We start from the raw sequence: 21200 nt of genomic DNA on the forward strand, positions 1-21200 counted from the left end.
TCCCTCTGATAAATGTGAAGGGCATTAGAGTAAATCATATTTCTAGAGTAAAGAGCAATGCCAGTAGTCCAGTCACAGCTGAGAGCAGAACACTTATTTGATTTGTCTGTACTCACAAACTCAGGGATGAAGAAGAGGTCTGGAACAGTGGTGAACACACTGGTGCCACTGGGCAGAGGGTTAGTGGAGGCGCTGGAAGCCATATTCCCAAAGTGTCAAGGTCTACCTGTGTGTTGGCGTTTTGTTGATGTGGGAGTGTGCCCAACACAGTTCTCCCTAAAGTGAGACCTGTGACCTAAACACTTCTGCCTTTAAAGCCCTGCTTCCTTAACCCACCCACACCTGTTCCTCCTCCTCCAGTCTTTCTCTTGTCGTTTTATTTCTTCAAATCAAATCAAATTTTATTTGTCACATACACATGGTTAGCAGATGTTAATGCGAGTGTAGCGAAATGCTTGTGCTTCTAGTTCCGACAATGCAGTAATAACAAGTAATCTAACTAACAATTCCAAAGCTACTGTCTTGTACACAGTGTAAGGGGATAAAGAATATGTACATAAGGATATATGAATGAGTGATGGTACAGAAATACCAGTTGGTTGTGTCAGCTTGTGTACAGATGTAGGATCTGAATTTGATCACTATTTTGTTTTTAGGAGAAGCAGGAAATGCAAACTTGTCGTGTATTTGAGTTTAAAAAAGGCTTCTAAAGTGTTACATTTCTGACATGATTTGCCCTAAAAAAATGGATCAACACCTACAAAAACTCTCCAAAATGGCTTGTGTTGTGTTCTATTGCTTTTGAAGGAGCTGTCAGGACATGTCATGCTTTGATGACAGTTATAGTGATAGTGATAATTTCCTCAGCAGCTGTCCACTGCTCGCTCCGGATGCTCTTGCTGCTTTAGCTTTTCAGTTCATTTCCACCTACATTCCAGTATGCAACTACTAACAGTCACCACCTTCCACAAGCATCATGAAAACAAAACTTTGCAGCAAGAAAACAAAACAATGCAGCAAGAAAATAGCATCAAAGAACTCAAGAGCTTTAAACAGTAAACTTTGTAAACTCAAAGTATACATTTCTGCTGTACTTTTCCGTACTCTGACTTTCCATGTTATCTCTCCTTGACTATTTTCAGACTCTTTATGGTGTATAGTTATCGTATTTTAATGGTTCTTTTAGTCAACTTATGAGTTATTAACAATTATGTGTCCTGTTTACCTCAACTTGGCAACCCCTTGGCAGGGAGTCTCTAGTTTGTAGCCTGAAGAAGCATTAATTCAGACATGAACAGCTCTCCAAAAAGGGATCCTTCCAATAGTGCTGTCTGTCTTAAGCCAGACAGGCCAGACAGGCATTTATTTCAATAGTGTTCTCTTGATATGGTCTTGAACTTGATGGTTGAACTAATGGTAGGATTCAAACTAAGTAGTTCTTTGAAGAATTTCAGCAGAATATTTTGGTTGGTGTGGACGGGTGTAATGTGTTATGTGACATCTCCACCACTTGGGGGTGCTATTAGCACCTGATATTCAGGCTTCTTATATTGTTTGTCTTTATTATGGATAAACATTTAGATATTTTTAACAGTCATGAGTGATACGTAAAAAATATATATATATTGTACATATATTGTATATGTTATCACATCTTGTAGCTCAAGTTCCTTGTTTTTCACCTTTTATTAAGAATCATTTGATTTCTAGTATTGTAACAAATCTGACGTTCTTAAGACTGGAAACTGCTCTCCCAAGGGACTAAACTTTCTTGGGACAGCGGTTTTGGTGCTCATATCACATTTCCTATACATTCTCACCTTTAAACAAATCATTCTAAGGTGAAAGGTTAGGGTGGCAGGTAGCCCAATGGTTAGTGTTGGACTAGTAACGTGAAGGTTGCATTGTCAAATCCCTGAGCTGACAAGGTAAAAATCTGTCGTTCTACCCCTGAACAAGGCAGTTAACCCACTGTTCCTATGCCATCATTGAAAATAAGAATTTGTTCTTAACTGACTTCCCTAGTTAAATAAAGATTAAATAAAAGGATTGGGCCCATTATTTCAATGTTCACCTAAAATGACATACCCAAATCTAACTGCCTGTTGCTCAGGACCTGAAGCAAGGATATGCATATTCTTAACACCATTTGAAGCGAAACACTTTGAAGTTTGTGGAAATGTGAAATTAATGTAGGAGAATATAACACATTAGATCTGGTAAAAGATAATACAAAGATACATCATCTTTGAAATGCAAGAGAAAGGCCACAATGTATTATTCCAGTTTAGGCGCAATTGGCCACAAGATGGCAGCAGTGTATGTGCAAAGTTTGATCCAAGACTGATCCGATGAACCATTGCATTTCTGTTCAAAATGTTGTATCAACATGCCCAAATGTGCCTAGTTGGTTTATTGATACATTTTCAAGTTCATAACTGTGCACTCTCCTCAACCAATAGCATGGTATTCATTTACTATTTCACTATAATAGACACTGTAAATTAGACAGTGCAGTTAGACCAACAATAATTTAAGCTTTCTGCCCATATCAGATATGTCTATGTCCTGGGAAATGTTCTTGTTACTTACAACCTCATGCTAATCACATTAGTGCACGTAAACTCAACTGTAGAGATTAACAAGTGATCAGATCCTATTTAGGATCGAGGTCCTATCCCACTGGGCACAGACGTAATTTCAACATCAAGGTTTGATTTACATTTGTTTGAGTGTGTCAAACATGTTAGGTTAAAAGTTGGGTGGGGAAAAAAGAAATTCCCTTACATTGATGACTTTTTGCACACCCCCCCCCCCCCCCCCAAAAAAAAACTGTGGATGTTATTATTTATATTATTATTATTATAAACAGTGCATTGGGTCATGTGACCAAGAAAGGTATGTATTGGATCTTGTCGGTTACCTTTATTTTTATTTTCTGTTTTATTTTCTGTTCTGTTCTGTTCTATTTTTATTTTCTGTTCTACATTATGTTATTTGTCGTATTACATTGTTATTGATTACTGCATCTCTCGATGTGCAAAACTGATAGAGACATACCCCAAGCGACTTACAGCTGTAATCGCAGCAAAAGGTGGCTCTACAAAGTATTAACTTAAGGGGGCTGAATAATTTTGCACGCCCAATTTTTCAGTTTTTGATTTGTTAAAAAAGTTTGAAATATCCAATAAATGTCGTTCCACTTCATGATTGTGTCCCACTTGTTGTTGATTCTTCACAAAAAAATACAGTTTTATATCTTTATGTTTGAACCCTGAAATGTGGCAAAAGGTCGCAAAGTTCAAGGGGGCCGAATACTTTCGCAAGGCACTGTATGTGTTTGGGTCAAATTAAAATTGTTGTTTTATTCTATAAACTACTGACAATGTTTTTCCCAAATTCCAAATAAAAATATTGTCATTTAGAGCATTTATTTGCAGAAAATGACAACTAGTCAAAATTACAAAATATATGCTGTGTTGTCAGACCTTGAATAACGCATAAAAAATAAGTTCATATTCATTTTAAATAACACAATACTAATGTTTTAACTTAGGAAGAGTTCAGAAATCAATATTTGGTGGAATAACCCTGATTTTCAATCACAGCTTTCATGCGTCTTGTCATGCTCTCCACTAGTCTTTCACATTGATGTTGGGTGACTTTATGCCCCTTCTGGAGCAAAAATTCAAGCAGCTCGGCATTGTTTGATCATCCTCTTGATCACATTCCAGAGGTTTTCAATGGGGTTCAGGTCTGGAGATTGGGCTGGCCATGACAGGGGCTTGATCTGGCTGTCCTCCATCCACACGTTGATTGACCTGGCTGTGTGGCATGGAGCATTGTCCTGCTGGAAAAACCAATCCTCAGAGTTGGGGAATATTGTCAGAGCAGAAGGAAGCAAGTTTTCTTCCAGAACAACCTTGTACGTGGCTAGATTCATGTGTCCTTCACAAAGACAAATCTGCCTGATTCCAGCCTTGCTGAAGCACCCTAAGATCATCACTGATCCGCCATCAAATGTCACAGTGGGTGCGAGACACTGTGGCTTCTAGGCCTCTCCAGGTCTCGCACCCACTGTGAAATTTGGTAGATAGTATATATAGTTGAAGTTGGAAGTTTACATACACCTTAGCCAACTACGTTTAACCTGTTATGGCTGCATCCCTTTGTTCTCAATTTCCGCCTGAAGACATACCCTAATCTTCTGTAGCCCCAGAGGCAAGGATATGCATATTCTTGGTATCATTTGAATGGAAACATTCTGAAGTTTGTGGAAATGTTAATTGAAGGTAGGAGAATATAACACAGTAGATCTGGTGGAAGAAAAGAGAGAGAACGTTTTCTGCTTTTTATTGTTGTAGCATCATCTTTCACATGTACTAGAAAAGCCACACAGTCAGACAGGATGCTGGAGATAATTGTGATGGATAACACAAGAGGGCAACTGTAGGTGTGCAAAGTTTCAGACTGATAACTTCAGGAATGGGTGAGCTACATGACATTTAGCTTGAGGTCACCCAGGTGTCCCACACAAGTTGCCCAAATGTACCCAAGTGGCCGAATTGGTGAAATGACCTATAACTATATACAGCAGTGCAAATAACTATATACAACATATCAAAAAGCAATTCTAACACACACACACACACACATTTTTTTATATTTTTTATATTAGAAAATAAAAAAACAGTACACCCCTTGGAAGTCCTCGTCATAATATTTTGCTGCCTGTGCCATGTCCCATATCAGTCTCTTTCTGATGTAAAGCAGAGGCAAACTGAACAAGTGGTGCATTTCATGTGACACAGAACACAACGACGCCTCCATGCTGTGCCCTTTTGGCCCTGAGGCACAGTCATGCCTGGAGTAATGAACTGTGGCATATGAACACCACTGGGGGCACAGGTAGAGTGGACAGCTTGGCACCGGGGGCTCCCAGTCGGAGTCGGTATCACTGTGAAAGAAAACATTTAAAAAATATTTGTATTGTATGAGCCTTTTATCATCACATAAAATAAACAGATATGTATTGATTGTATAGAGCAGAGGGAACAGTCACTAAGGTGTTCCATTCAACTCTGGCCATTGTTTTATATATATATATATATATATATATATATATATATATATATATACACACACACACACACCCAAACAAACCAACACACACACACAAAAAAACTACACATTTCATTGCAAAAAAAAACATTTTTGTTTTAATTTTTTATATATAATATATAGATATTTTTATATTTCATAAAACGGCATTAGCACTTACCCATCCAGAAGTATGTCCTGTCCTTGCAGAAACAGCTCCTTAGTTCGTTTGAATCATAACACTCCAAGATTCCTCAAACAAAAAATCTGTCTCACTTCCACTTTTTCACTTTAGTTTGACTTCACTTTTCCTGATTTATTCGCCATGATATCTTCAATGAAATCGTTGAAACCACAACTTTCCGGAATACAGCTGCTCGTAAAAAGCCTTACAGCACCTCCTCTGATCGTCAAGGCGAGAATGGAGTTCCCTGCGCGTGCGATTACAACCAAGGAATTGTGGTCCAACCACAAACCATTACATACTGGCGTTTACCTCAGCTCATTGGCTATCTACCCAGCTAGATTTCAAGAAGATCAGTGGTCATTGGGCAGAAAGGTAGTCATTTATCGTTGTCTTCAAATCAGCTCACTTCGGTCAATACTACCCGCAAAAAAAACAATGTTATTTGGCTGTGTTGCAAACATCCAGAAGAATGCACTGAAACCCACCATGACTAGATAAATGATTGTTTACAGGGGCGAATCACGCCGAATGCTCCGTAAAAAATTGATAGAGATGGAATGCACGGCACAAACAGTTTACAAAATGTTTTGATTTAGGCTATAAAAATGGATTTTATCAAAGAAAACGGCACTTCATTTGATCAATGGGACACTCAGGAAGAGAAATAAGAGCAAGATATCAGAATGTAAGTCATAATTTTACCTTCAGATGTGAATGTGTAAAAACTGTCATGGCGGAAAATGTTTCTGTTGTTGATTGCTCTTCTCAAACAAAAGCATGGGATTTGTTCTCTGTAATAGCTATTTTAAATTGGAAAACATAGTTTGATTACCAAGATTCTAATCTTTTGAAGGGTGTAAGACACTTGCATTTTCAAGAATGTTTAATGTTACGAAGTTGTATTTTTAGTTGCCACTCTGAAATTTCCCCTGATGTTGGTCCCTGTACGGGGATCGCAGCCATAACAGGTTTTAAACTCAGTTTTCACAATTTCTGACATTTAATCATAGTAAAAATTCCCTTTCTTAGGTCAGTTAGGATCACCACTTTATTTTAAGAATGTGAAATGTCAAGAATAGTAGAGAGAATTATTTATTTCAGCTTTTATTACTTTCATCTCATTCCCAGTGGGTAAGAAGTTTACATACACTCAATTAGTATTTGGTAACATTCCCTTAAAATTGTTTAACTTGGGTCAAATGTTTTGGGAAGCCTTCCACAATCTTCCCACAATAATTTGGGTGAATTTTGGCACATTCCTCCTGGTGTAACCGAGTCAGGTTTGTAGGCCTCCTTCCTCGCACACACTTTTTCAGTTCTGCCCACACATTTTTGATAGGATTGAGGTTAGGGCTTTGTGATGGCCACTCCAATACCTTGACTTTGTTGTCCTTAAGCCATTTTGCCACAACTTTGGAAGTATGCTTGGGGTCATTGTCCATTTGGAAGACCCATTTGCGACCAAGCTTTATCTTCCTGACTGATGGCTTGAGATGTTGCTTCAATATATCTCCATACCTTGCTGCCTCATGATGCCATCTATTTTGTGAAGTGCACCAGTCCCTCCTGCAGCAAAGCACCCACACAACATGATTCTGCCACCCCTGTGCTTCACGGTTGGGATGGTGTTCTTCGGCATGTAAGCCTTCCCCTTTTTCCTCCAAACATAATGATGGTCATTAAGGCCAAACAGTTCTATTTTTGCTTCATCAGACCAGAGGACATTTCTCCAAAAAGTACGATCTTTGTCCTCATGTGCAGTTGCAAACTGTAGTCTGCCTTTTTTATGACGGTTTTGGAGCAGTGGCTTCTTCCTTGCTGAGCAGCCTTTCAAGTTAAGTCGATATAGGACTCATTTCATTGTGGATATAGATACTTTTGTACCTATTTCCTCCAATATCTTCACAAGGTCCTTTGCTGTTTTTCTGGGATTGATTTACACTTTTCGCACCAAAGTACATTCATCTCTAGGAGACAGAACACGTCTCCATCCTGAGTGGTATGATAGCTGCGTGGTCCCATGGTGCTAATACTTGCATTCTATTGTTTGTACAGATAAACATGGTACCTTCAGGCGTTTGGAAATTGCTCCCAAGGATGAACCAGATGATTGGAGGTCTACAATTTTTTTCTGAGGTCTTGGCTGATTTATTTTGATTTTGATTTTCCCATGATGTCAAGCAAAGAGGCACTGATTTTGAAGGTAGGCCTTGAAATAAATCCACAGGTACACCTCCAATTGACTCAATTGACTCAAATGATGTCAATTAGCCTATCAGAAGTTTCTAAAACCGTGACGTCCTTTTTGGGAATTCTCCAAGCTGTTTAAAGGCACAGTCAACTTAGTGTATGTAAACTTAACAGTGAATTAAAAGTGAAATAATCTGTCTGTAAACAATTGTTAGAAAAATTACTTGTGTTATGCACAAAGTAGATGTCCTAACTGACTTTTCAAAACTCTAGTTTGTTAACAAGAAATGTGTGGAGTGGTTGAAAAACTAGTTTTAATGACACCAACCTAAGTGTATGTAAACTTCCGACTATATATATATATATATAGAGTACCAGTATATATCAAAAGTTTGGACACACCTACTCACTCAAGGAATTTAATTTATTTTTTACTATTTTCAACACTGTAGAAAAATAGTGAAGACATCAAAACTATGAAATAAAACATATGGAATCATGTAGTAAACAGAAAAGTGTATGCTGAGCTTGTCACGCCCTGACCTGAGATATCCAGCGACGGTCCCCAGTCCGAGGCCTCCAGGGATGATCCGCAGTCCAGAGCCTCCGACAATGATCCATTGTCCGGTTCTACAAAAGCGGAGGGATCAGCGTAAAGAGGGGGGGCTGTGTCCAGAACCGGAGCCGGGAGTCCGCACCTTTTGCGGCCGGGAGTCCGGCACCTTTTCTTTATATTTTGGTTAGGTCAGGGTGTGACTAGGGTGGGTACGCTAGTTTTTGTATTGTCTAGGGGTTTTTGTATGTCTAGGGTTTTTGTAGGTCTAGGTGATTTGTATGTCTATGGTGGCCTGATATGGTTCCCAATCAGAGGCAGCTGTTTATCGTTGTCTCTGATTGGGGATCATATTTAGGTAGCCATTTCCCTTTGGTGTTTGTGGGTTCTTGTCTATGTGTAGTTGCCTGTCAGCACTCGTTTGTATAGCTTCATGGTTCGTTTTGTTATTTTGTTAGTTTGTTCAGTTTTCATTCTTTTAATAAATAAGAATGCACGCATACCACGCTGCGCCTTGGTCCGATCCTTATAACGAACGTGACAGAGCTCTTGTTGGCTGCTTTCCCTTCAGTCTGTGGTCCAACTCATCCCAAACCATCTGAATTGGGTTGAGGTCGGGTGATTGTGGAGTCCAGGTATTCTGATGCACCACTCCATCTCTCTCCTTCTTGGTCAAATAGCCCTTACACAGCCTGGAGGTGTGTTGGGTCATTGTCTTGCTGAAAATAAATGATAGTCCCACTAAGCGCAAACCAGATGGGATGGCGTATCGCTGCAGAATGCTGTGGTAGCCATGCTGGTTAAGTGTGCCTTGAATTCTAAATAAATCACTGACCGTGTCACCAACAAAGCTACCCCCACACCATCACACCTCCTCCTCCATGATTCACGGAGGGAACCACACATGTGCGGAGATTATCTGTTCACCTACTATGCTTCTCACAAAGACACGGCGGCAGAAACCAAAAATCTCAAATTTGGACTCATCAGACCAAAGCTATCATCAAGGCAAAGAGTGGCTACTTTGAAGAATCTCAAATATGAAGTATAATTTGATTTGTTTAACAATTCTTTGGTTACTACATGATTGCATATGTGTTATTTCATAGTTTTGATGTCTTCACTATTATTCAACCATATAGAAAATAGTAAAACTAAAGAAAAACCCTGGAATGAGTAGGTATTGTTGGGGATTAATCAGAATTAGTTGGGTAACATAGATAAGATGTTTTATTTTCATGATAAGTCTTTCTTTGTGTAAGTTCCTAAGACCTGTGGTTTGTCATGTCGACTAGGGGGGGGGGGGGGGGGGGGTGGATCTTTGCTATAAAGGATCCCAGTTGCCATTATGTTGACCACTCTCAACTTTTCATTAGAGATACTGAACTGTTGAAAGTCAAGATGCTATTGCAAAGGCTTAATTATTATTAAAGGTGAAGATTAAGCATAACGCTGACTGGTTTGTGATTTGCTCTCTCATCATTTGGTAATTAAGGAAATTTCCACGACAGTATTCTAAAACTTTTGACCGGTATATATATATATAGATGGTATACAAATCGTATAAAAAGTGATGGGAGAAGATGGGGTGCCCAGATAGTAGGTGTTAGGTAAGTCATGATCAATCATATTGTCATTTTACTCAAATAATTACAGGCATACAGAGATCACCCATTGATTACAGTATGTGACAAGATTGCATATCAATGATAAAAACTGAATGAGACATTCCTTAACATATCTATGCAAACCATTTATTAAAATGTCTGGTTTGGTGCTTCTGGTTCAAATCTATGATTTTGGGGTATGAGAACAAAGAGGTTGATTGTAACTTACGCCTCTTGGTTGATTACACATTGCTAACACATTCAGTGTCATCAATGGAGATAACTCGTCATTAAAAGGCATTCCACCGAATGGACGACAGGAGGAAATGGAGGAAAGATAACAATGTGTCCATGTAGGAAAACACCTGAGAGAAGTCCAAGACACGTTTTCTGAGCCTCATAAACTATACAGAAACAAACAAATCAAATCAAATTGTATTCATCACATGCTTTGTAAACAACAGGTGCAGACTAACAGTCAAATGCTTATTTACCTTCCCAACAATGCACAGATACTGTAGCTATGTAACTAAGTCATTGGCGTTATAATGTTAATAATGCTCTCAACAAAGTATCAGTAAATTGAATTTGTCTGATATTTCTTCAAAGGAATATTAATTCAGCTCTTTCTAAGCACTGGTATCTGTGTAGCACTTACCACAGCAGCAATGTCTATCTGGTAGTTTTTCAAGATGGCTGTATCTTATTTAAAATGAGTGGTGACCTTTGCCAGGGCTTTTGATACACTGAGGTAGGGGAAGGCTGCCAGTCAATGGTACGCAAAGTCCTGGAGAGATACAAAGAGACCATTAGGCACACACTATCTCACACAAAATCACATTAATAGACACGCATACTGACAAACTTATAAAACACACACTCAGCCATTCATTTATCCACTTAAACACTCTCAAGCAAGCACACACACACACACACACAGAGACACACACGCACGCAGACACAACCACACCAGCCTGCTCAATAACATCTAAGCACAACAATCCAGTCCATACCTACTACGAAGGTCTGCTGAAGCCTTCATTGACTTGGAATGGCATCAAGTTGTGTCCCAATGGTCCTCAGTTACTCTGCTTGGGGACGACTGCTTTGTTATGGCTGGAGAGGTGAAAGCAATAGTGAACTTACTTTGTCCCTCTTCAGTCTATTCACATATTAGTACCCTGAACAAAAATGTAAATGCAACATGTGAAATGTTGGTCCCATGTTTCATGACCTAAAATGAAAGATCCCAGAGATGTTCAATACGCACACAAAGCGGTTTTTGCTCAAATTTTGTGCACAAATGTGTTTAATCCCTGTTAGTGAGCATTTCTTCTTTGCAAAGATAATCCATCCACCTGACAGATGTGGCATATCAATTATCTGATTAAATAGCATTATCATTACACAGTTGCACCTTGGGGGGATAATAACAGGACACTAAACTGTGCAGTTTTGTCACACAACACAATGCCATAGATGTCGCACATTTTGAGGGATCGTGCAATTGGAATGCTGACTGCAGGAATATCCACCAGAGCGTTTACAGAGAATTTAATGTTCAATTCTCTACCCTAAGCCGCCTCCAATGTCATTTTAGATCATTTGGCAGTACGTCCAACAGGTCTCACAACCGCAGACCACATGTATGGCGTCGTGTGAGTGAGCTGTTTGCTGATGTCAACGTTGTAAACAGAGTGCCCCATGGTGGTAGTGTGGATTTGGTATGGCCAGGCATAAGCTACGGACAACAAACACAATTGCATTTCATTTGATGTCAATTTGAATGCACAGAGATACAGTGACAAGATCCCAAGGCCCATTGTTGTACCATTCATCTGCTGCAATCACCTCATGTTTCAATATGATAATGCACGGCCCCATGTTGAAAGGATCTGTACACAATTCTTGGAAGCTGAAAATGTTACTGGTCTTCCATGGCCTGCATACTCATCAGACATGTCACCCATTAAGCATGTTTGGGATGCTCTGGATCGACATGTACGACAGCGTGTTGCATAAGGTCACACCGAATACTGACTTGTTTTCTGATCCACGCCCCTACATTTTTTATAAGGTAGCTTGACCAACAGATGCATATCTGTATTCCCAGTCTTGTGAAATCCATAGATTAGGGCCCAAGGAATTCATTTCAACTGACTGATTTCATTAAATTAACTGTAATTCAGTAAAATCCTTGAAATTGTTGCATGTGGCCATTATATTTTTGTTCAGTATAGTTCTAATATAAAGGACAATGGAGGATTCCATTGAAGCTTTCTTTGAGAGACTGCCTTGAGATGAAGAAAATGATTGTGACGTTACAATTCCTTCATCCTGGCTTAGACTCTGGAGAAGGGGTGTCGAACTCATCAAACTCATCAAGCAGAGTGTCTGCTTGTCTTTGGTTCCTCCTTTCAGTTTGTGTCCAATTAGGAACTAGACAACCATTTGAGGGGAGTTTCTAACTAATCACTGACCTTCATTCATCAATCAAGCGAAAACCTGCAGGCACTCGGCCCTCCGTGGAATGAGTTTCACACATACTCTAGGGTGTTGAAGCATTCTCTGGGAGACAACTTTGAGATGAAGAGAGAGATGTGACGTGATGTTTACTGGGTTTCTTGCAGGTGGCAAATGCAGATTTTGAATGAAGCACCAAAAGACCAAGTTATAATAATAATTCATTGGTTTTATATATTTATATTTAAAGTATTTAAAGTCTACTGTACAAAAGCAACTTGTACTGCAGAGCATATTACAAAAAACACATAGTACAAAAAAGAGACAGAAATTATGTATTTTGTTGTCACCAAAGAATGATTGCATTCCTTCTGTGATGTAACACTTAGATAAGTGAAATCTGCCTCTTATGGAATGATGTCTGTGAGGCATCATGATCAGGCACGAATGATCATGCATCATATTTGTAACAACAGTTACAAAAAAATGAAAGAGATCATGCCTACATGTGGAATGGAATAAATAAAGAGTGGAAAAAAGTTTCATTGTGAGGACATCCACCACAACATATTATCAGCCCACGCTTAATTGACAAACTGTTGGTGTGGTGCTTTTCCAAAGAAATAAGTAAGGCATAGGTTATTACTATGTAATGAGTGTTTTACCATGTTGTTCAGCAGCCTTCATTTTAAACCTTTATTTAACTAGGCAAGTCAATTAAGAACAAATTCTTATTTACAATGATGGCCTACCTCGGCCATAAGCTGGGCCAATTGTGCAATGCCCTATGGGATTTCCGATCACGGCCGTATGTGATTCAGTCTGGATTTGAACCAGGGACTGTAGTGACACCTCTTGCACTGAGATGCAGTGCTTTAGACCGCTGCGTCACTCAGGGGTCCTCAAAGCTGGGGCAGACTGGCCATCTGGCATTTCTAGCTAATGCCAGAAGGCCTGGTCCAATTTTGCCTAGCGGGCCTGTCTAACCTGGATGTGTTGCTTAAAATGATCAGTATCTGGATAATAATGGGGGCCTCAACGGAAGAAAATGGGCCGTTGTGTTTCTGTTCCCTGTCCTCCCCTGGCCTAAAGCCTTCCATACTATTCTAAATTCCTTGTAATTTCTGTAGCATAACAAATGAATGCCATAGGCTAGGCTGCATACTCTGCAATCACTGCGATATGCCTACTATTTGCTTTCAACTACTACAGTGAACTAACGGAGCGACAGGTGTTCCATTATAAAGATGACTTGCAAAACCTGCTGCGGCATTGTGGTAGGCAGTCCACCTTTTGCCAACTGGACACACCCTACACAAATAAGACTACATGTTGACCTTTTTGTTCAAGAAAATTACTAAAGAAAAATGTGTGTGCAAAATGTATTGCTGAGGAACTCAGTCCTTTGTTTGCCTCTACACTATGTTCTGGTGATAGCGTATACATTTTTCACGAGAGCAGCCACCGAGACCTCTTCAGTTCCTATGTTCATCTAATAGGTCTACCCTACCATAACAAAATGCATTGCTTCACATCAGCATTTTTATTGAACATCGTTGTAATAGTTTTTGCTACACCTGGACATAATATTATGCACCCCCCTATCCACATCGAAAAGACAGCAGTGGAGAAGGTGGAAAGTTTTAAGTTCCTCGGCGTACACATCACGGACAAACTGAAATGGTCCACCCACACTGACAGCGTGGTGAAGAAGGCACAGCAGCGCCTCTTCAACCTCTGGAGGCTGAAGAAATGTGGCTTGTCACCTAAAACCATGACAAACTTCTACAGATGCACAATTGAGAGCATCCTGTCAGACTGTATCACCGCCTGGTACGACAACTGCACCGCCCTCAAACTACCTGCCCTCCAGGAGACCTACAGCACCCGATGTCAAAGGAAGGTCAAATAGATCATCAAGGACAACAACCACCCCTGTTCACCCCGCTACCATCCAGAAGGCGAGGTCAGTACAGGTGCATCGAATCTGGGAACGAGAGACTGAATAACAGCTTCAATCTCAAGGCCATCAGACTGCTTAACAGCAATTAATAACTCAGGGATGCTGCTGCCTACATAAAAAATTACATATCTTACATTACTCATCTCATGTGTATATACTGTATCTTATACCATGTATTATATCTTGCCTAAGCCGCTCGGCCATCGCTCATCCCTATATTTATATGTACATATTCTTATTCCATCCCTTTAGATTTGTGTGTATTAGGTAGTTGTTGGGGAATTGTTAGATTACTTGTCAGATATTACTGCACTGTCAGAACTAGAAGCACAAGCATTTCGCAACACTCGCATTAACATCTGCAAACCATATGTATGTGAACAATACATGATTTGATATTCACTTTTTCTATCGAATTCGATCTCAGCAACTGAAACAGGCACTTGGTTAAGTATAAAATATATTTATTTATCTTTTTATTTATATTGTATATGCATTTCACTCCAAATTGGTTTACGGTATTTGCAGGAAGAAAATAATGTAGAAATAAAGATAGATTACAATTGATGTCATATCAAAGCCTTCTCTAATGTCTGTTGTCCCTTTGTCTGTTGTCTTGTGGATGCTGGTCTTCATGAGGAACTCTTCCATCTCATCGTAGAGAAGATGGCATGGAGGGTGTAGAGCAGAGTCACCACATAACACATCACCTACAGGAAAAATACAAGATACAGAAAGGTGAGGAGTGTGATGGACCACTAGAACATGCAGTAAGCTTCAGTTGAAGAACACTTTGTTTGAATCACAGGAGTGAAGGAACCTACCACTGCAGCAATATCCAATTGGTATTCTTTGAAGAAAGTACTGGTAACTGATTTCAGACTAATGGTGATGTAGGCCTGTACCACTGCTGCACTGAGGTAGAAGAAGGCTGCAAGGGAATGATACACAACATCCTGAAGAGAGAGAGAGGGAGAGAGAGAGAGAGAGAGAGAGAGAGCGAGAGAGAGAGAGAGAGAGCGGAGAGAGAGAGAGAGAGAGAGAGCGCGAGAGAGAGAGAGAGAGAGAGAGAGAGAGAGAGAGAGAGAGAGAGAGAGAGAGAGAGAGAGAGAGAGCGGAGAGAGAGAGAGAGAGAGAGCGCGAGAGAGAGAGAGAGAGAGAGAGAGAGAGAGAAGCAACATTATAGTTAGTCATCATCCTGTTATACTACCTGTTATAACACTACAGCCATTCAATAGACAGAATGTTCATTATACTCTCATCATCATCATCATCATCACCATCGTCATCATCACCATCATCATCATTCTGTTTGATTAGACATTTAGGATGGGAAGAAAATCTGTTCCATTGTCATTTTCATCCTTTTTGAGTAAATCACTTTTATCAAAGATGGCTGTATGAATGTCTCTCAGACTCACCAGTGTAGGCCAGATGCTGCTCTTATTGGCTCCACTGATGAAGATGAGGAACCACAGGGTAGTGAAGATGAAGCAGAACACAGAGACAAACATCACCCAGCCCTGAGGGTTCGCAATCAGCACTTTTGTGGAGGCCACCAGAGTCCACACCAGACCTCCGAATATCTGCCACACACACGCACACGCGCACATGCACACACACACACACAGGAGAGAGAGAGAGAGAGAGAGAGAGAGAGAGAGAGTGAGAGAGAGAGAGGGAGAGAGAGTGAGAGTGAGAGAGAACACAGAACACGTACGGTCATAATGTAAACATCAATGCATTTAGTTGACAAGTTGTTGGTCAAGGGATTTGATGGTTCAATCAGCCATCCACTTCTTAATGTCACCCCAATAGTGTCAGTCCATGTGTTGTGGTAAGACCACAGAGAGCAGGCCACAGTAACAGGGTAAGTAAACATGCACCTCTAGGCAAGGTCTGATAGCTTTAACTTACTAAAGCTAATTTCGTCAGGGGTTCAACCATTTGCATAGAACATTTCACCAGGTAATGGCTGTGACAGCTAGTGCATGCAACAGTCAGTAGGCTAACAGTTTTGAGTTCTATGTTATCCGTCAAAAACATCCATAATCATACGCCTTTTGATTAGTTACTAGATACCACTGCCACAATTTCTCTATAGAGAATCTGGCACTCCGTCGTACATGGTCATTTCCAAACACACACACATTCTGCCCCCTCCTTCAACAAACATGCCAGTAAAGAGAGGATGAATGGTGTTTGGATACAGCGCGGAACATGCCATAGCCATAGTTTGGTTTCAGATAAGGATTTAGCTGATATTCACAAACCAGAAATCAACATATTTTCAAATACTATGGCAATAATTACCAGCAGAAATAAACCAACATTTATTTAGCCAGGAAAAGTCCATTGTCACACATAGTCTCTTCCACAAGGGATACCTGACCAGGGATACCTGCAGCAATCAAAGAAGTGCTTGGTATGAGTCTACACACAGTGTCTACCACTCTAAAGTAATACTCCTTTCAGTGCACTCTGAATTACATCATGCATACATACCCAAATATTACCTTGAACAATCAAATGTCTTATCTCCCTCTGATAAATGTGAAGGGCATTAGAGTAAATCATATTTCTAGAGTAAAGAGCAATGCCAGTAGTCCAGTCACAGCTGAGAGCAGAACACTTATTTGATTTGTCTGTACTCACAAACTCAGGGATGAAGAAGAGGTCTGGAACAGTGGTGAACACACTGGTGCCACTGGGCAGAGGGTTAGTGGAGGCGCTGGAAGCCATATTCCCAAAGTGTCAAGGTCTACCTGTGTGTTGGCGTTTTGTTGATGTGGGAGTGTGCCCAACACAGTTCTCTCTAAAGTGAGACCTGTGACCTAAACACTTCTGCCTTTAAAGCCCTGCTTCCTTAACCCACCCACACCTGTTCCTCCTCCTCCAGTCTTTCTCTTGTCGTTTTATTTCTTCATTACATTGAAATACCAGTGGGTTGTGTCAGCTTGTGTACAGATGTAGGATCTGAATTTGATCACTATTTTGTTTTTAAGAAAAGCAGGAAATGCAAACTTGTAGTGTATTTCAGCTTAAAAAAGGCTTCTAAAGTTTGTACTTTCCGACTTCATTTGCACTAACAAAAAAATGTATCAACAAAAATGTCTGTTAATTATAATCCACATAATAATTCACATTTCCTGTTGCTGCAGGATTATTCCGTTGCAAACTAGATCAAATTAAGATCCTTCATCTTCATGTAGGCGGGAGGTCCAATGTGGCCCACATCACATCTGAAAAGTAACCGTTGTCATCAATCACTTGCCAAACTCTGGATGAAAATGGATAAGGTGTGCCATTGACTTCAGTGGATTTGGTAATCTTGTGTATGTAGACAGGAGGCCCATTGTCTGTGGTAGGCAGGAGTATTCCCGAGAGTGTTGCCTCCACATTTCCAAATTAGTGTGTCATCTGTCAACCTGACAGTTGGTAGAGGACATACCACAAAAAAACACTATTCCTGTTGTAGAGAGGGGGGAGGGGCAATCCCAGAAACTGCAGCATGAGTGCTATTGCTGGGACAACCCAAGCCTACACACACATGCATGGGCATGAGAATAAGTATTATTTGATAAACACAGGGAGGACTTGTTTCATCTGCCCCATTGTCATTTTTTCATTTTTTGGTTGCAATATCCTGAGTCATGTCTACACTACTAGAAAAAAGGGATCCAAAATGGTTATTCAGCTGTTGTAACGGCTTTGTTCCTGGGAAGGAGAGGCGGACCAAAACGCAGCGTGGTTAGGGTTAAACACCTTTAATCAAGACGAATACCGAGAAAACACTACAAATATACAAAACAATAAATGTGAAAACCGAAACAGTCCTGTGTGGTGAAACAAACACAGACACGGAAATAACCACCCACAAAACACAACACAAAACAGGCTACCTAAATATGGTTCCCAATCACAGAAACAGACAAACTAGACATCCAACATAGAATGCCCACTCAGATCACACCCTGACCAAACAAAACATAGAAACATACAAAGCAAACTATGGTCAGGGTGTGACAGCTGTCCCCATAGGATAACACTTTTTTGATACCAGGTAGAACACTTTTTGGTTCCAGGTAGAACAATTTTGGGTTCCATGTAGAACCGTCTGTGGGAAGTGTTTTACATGGAACCAAAAAAGGTTATTCAAGGGTTCTCCTATGGGGACAGCCGAAGAACCATTTTAGGTTCTAGATAGCACCTTTTTTTTCTATTGTTCATATTAATGTTCTGTCCTGACCACTAGTCAAGTGAGGCTATTCTGCATGACAATGGCTACTCTGTAGGGCTCTATCTGTCTCCATTAGGTGATGGTTGCTAGGCAGAGGCTTAAGAGAGGGCACAGCATATAAAACCTACTGTTAAGGCTTGTCACTCTTGTTTTGAGTACATTGGAGAGAAACTAATTTGACACTTTAAAGAGCTGGACAATCCCACCCCCTTATATATATATATATATATATATATACACACCTACCTACCTACCTACCTACCTATCTATCTATCTATCTATCTATCTATCTATCTATCTATCTATTTACAGTATGTCTTTCTCTCTCTCTATCCATCACATATTTATTTATTTTTCCCTTACCATGACTCTGCTGTGACAGTTTGTCTTTCTCCCCAAACAAATGGCCCACGAGCAGTCCCCTTCATGCTATCTATTTGAGTATGTTTTCTTGTTATGTTTACCATCTTTTCCTTACACAAAAGAGAGGGCCTGTTCTTGGCCCAGAGATCACTCCTCTGGTGTGTTTGAGCAGAGAGTAAGCTACTCCCTGAACCCTGCTCAGCGAGGCCTTTGTTATGGCGGCAGGACAACATGTCTTCTCTGTGAACGCCCAGTACAAACCTTTGACCCTATACCTAGAGCAATGTTCATCCAAGCATGCATGGCCTTTGTCATACAGACCTAAGTCATACAGATGTAAATACTGGGTGGGGAGGAGGACTAGACATCAAAGAGCTTTCCCATAAACCCACTGGAGTACCACAGCCTTTGAACTGGGACGATGGATTCTCACTGATAAGACATTCCACCGGTCTCCCAGGCAGAGAAACAGATTGAACAAGTGATTAACTTGGATGGATGCTTCTTATTTTTTTCTTTCAGTCTGCTATTTCCATTCAGCTTGTAAATAGGTGAAAGCAACGAGATGCAAAAATAACTTAGGGTCTCGATTCATTCCATATTGCGGAAATTCACTGCTAAAGCGTGATTGCAATTCCTGCGTTCGCGGAGACTGCATTCGCTGTAAAATCTGCGTATGTTGGCTTAAGACCCAGACACACCCATTTGCTCATGGAATAGATTAGGTGCAAATAAGGTCTGCAATTTGACATCAATAACATGACAGTAATTCTACCTCAAAAACAAACACGTGAATACCAATGAATTTTAAACCCACAATAGCAGGTAGCACTAAATAAAGTTACATATTGCCTATTAGGGCTGGGAATTACCAAGGACCTCACAATACAATATTATCACGAAACTTAGGTGCCGATACGATGTGTACTGCGATTCTCACAATTATATATGTATTACAATTCCATAATGCCATTTTATATCATTTTGATGTTCCAAACACACTGCTCACAGAGGCACAAAATAGAACATGAGAAAATAAGTCTTAATCAGTCATGAAAATAAAAGTGCTGAAAATGTGTTGGCTCACTATTTAAAAAGAAGATGGAGAACTGCCCTTGATCCTGACTCTCAGTTCCATTACATTACACATAAGAGCCATTGGACTAAGGCATCTTCTGAACAGTGAAGTTTTGTTAAGAGCTGCAACGCTCAATCTGAACATTAACACGCGTCGCTTGTGGTACGGTTTTAGGAGCATAAGGACAATATCTTTCATATCAGCGAGAAATAATAAATAAAAAAAACAATAGGATAAAACCTCTCTGGGATATTTGGGACGGTAGTGTCCCACCTCAACAACAACCAGTGAAAGTGCAGGGCGCCAAATTCAAAACAACAGAAATCTCATAATTAAAATTCCTCAAGCATACAAGTATTTTACACCATTTTAAAGATAAACTTCTTGTTAATCCAGCCACAGTGTCCGATTTCAAAAAGGCTTTACGGCGAAAGCACACCAAACGATTATGTTAGGTAAGCACCTAGTCACAGAAAAACACAGCCATTTTTCCAGCCAAAGAGAGGAGTCACAAAAAGCAGAAATAGAGATCACTAACCTTTGATGGTCTTCATCAGATGACACTCATAGGACTTCATGTTACACAATACATGTATGTTTTGTTTGATAAAGTTCATATTTATATCAAAAAATCAGATTTTACATTGGCGCGTTATGTTCAGTAGTTCCAAAACATCTGGTGACATTGCAGAGAGCCACATCAATTTACAGAAATACTCATCATAAATGTTGATGAAAATAAAAGTGTTATACATGGAACTTTAGATAAACTTCTCCTTAATTCAACCGCTGTGTCAGATTTCAAAAAAGCTTTACCGAAAAAGTACACCATGCAATAATCTGAGTACAGCGCTCAGACAACAAAACAGCCAAACAGATATCCGCCATGTTGTGCAGAAGTCAAAAATAAATATTATAAATATTCACTTACCTGTGATGATCTTCATCAGAATGCACTCCCAGGAATCCCAGTTCCGCAATAAATGTTTGATTTGTTCGATAAAGTTCCTCATTTATGTCCAAATAGGTCCTTTTTGTTCGCGCATTTAGTACACAATCCAAAATCACGACGCGCAGGCAAGTCCATGCGAAAGTTCAGATGAAAAGTTATATTACAGTTCGTAGAAACAAGTCAAACGAAGTATAGAATCAATCTTTATTAAAGATGTATGATAAAAACATCCTAATGTTCCAACCGGAGAATTCCTTTGTCTGCAGAAATGCAATGGAACGCAAGCTAACTCTCAAGTGAACGCGCCTGAATGAGCCAGGTGCCAGACACCTGGCTCAAACAGCCCTTATGAGCCCCCACTTCACAGTAGAAGCATCAAACAAGGTTCTAAAGACTGTTGACATCTAGTGGAAGTCTAAGGAAGTGCAATATGACCACATAGACACTGTGTTTTCGATAGGGAATGAGTTGAAAAACTACAAACCTCAGATTTCCCACTTCCTG

General features: G+C 40.0%; 2 protein-coding genes across 2 annotated transcripts in view; both read right to left on the reverse strand.

Moving 5' to 3' along the window:
• The window catches only part of LOC110530369 (mal, T cell differentiation protein), a 2443-nt gene extending 2101 nt beyond the window's left edge, over nt 1-342 (reverse strand). The window contains exon 1 of the mRNA XM_021613366.2: nt 117-342. Within this exon, the coding sequence (XP_021469041.1) occupies nt 117-203 (87 nt within the window). The 5' untranslated portion in view covers nt 204-342. The remainder of the gene's footprint in view (nt 1-116) is intronic.
• Nucleotides 343-14510: 14168 nt separating this feature from the next.
• Nucleotides 14511-16920, reverse strand: LOC118965579 (myelin and lymphocyte protein-like). Its single transcript, XM_036986646.1, has 4 exons — nt 16719-16920; nt 15485-15649; nt 14888-15019; nt 14511-14773 (listed from the first exon to the last, which is right to left on the reverse strand). Exons 1-4 carry the CDS (start codon nt 16803-16805, stop codon nt 14696-14698), a joined length of 462 nt encoding a protein of 153 aa, XP_036842541.1. The 5' UTR covers nt 16806-16920; the 3' UTR covers nt 14511-14695.
• Nucleotides 16921-21200: the final 4280 nt, after the last annotated feature.

Source organism: Oncorhynchus mykiss, chromosome 1 (genome assembly GCF_013265735.2).
Source record: "Oncorhynchus mykiss isolate Arlee chromosome 1, USDA_OmykA_1.1, whole genome shotgun sequence".
Classification (NCBI taxonomy): domain Eukaryota; kingdom Metazoa; phylum Chordata; class Actinopteri; order Salmoniformes; family Salmonidae; genus Oncorhynchus; species Oncorhynchus mykiss.

Coding starts and splice junctions, on each gene's coding strand:
- LOC118965579 (XM_036986646.1), bottom strand. CDS start 16,805: ATGGCTTCCAGCGCCTCCACTAACCCTCTGCCCAGTGGCACCAGTGTG. Junction 15,650..16,718: donor TCTTCTTCATCCCTGAGTTT/GTGAGTACAGAC, acceptor TGTGTGTGGCAG/ATATTCGGAGGTCTGGTGTG. Junction 14,774..14,887: donor AATTGGATATTGCTGCAGTG/GTAGGTTCCTTC, acceptor TTTTTCCTGTAG/GTGATGTGTTATGTGGTGAC.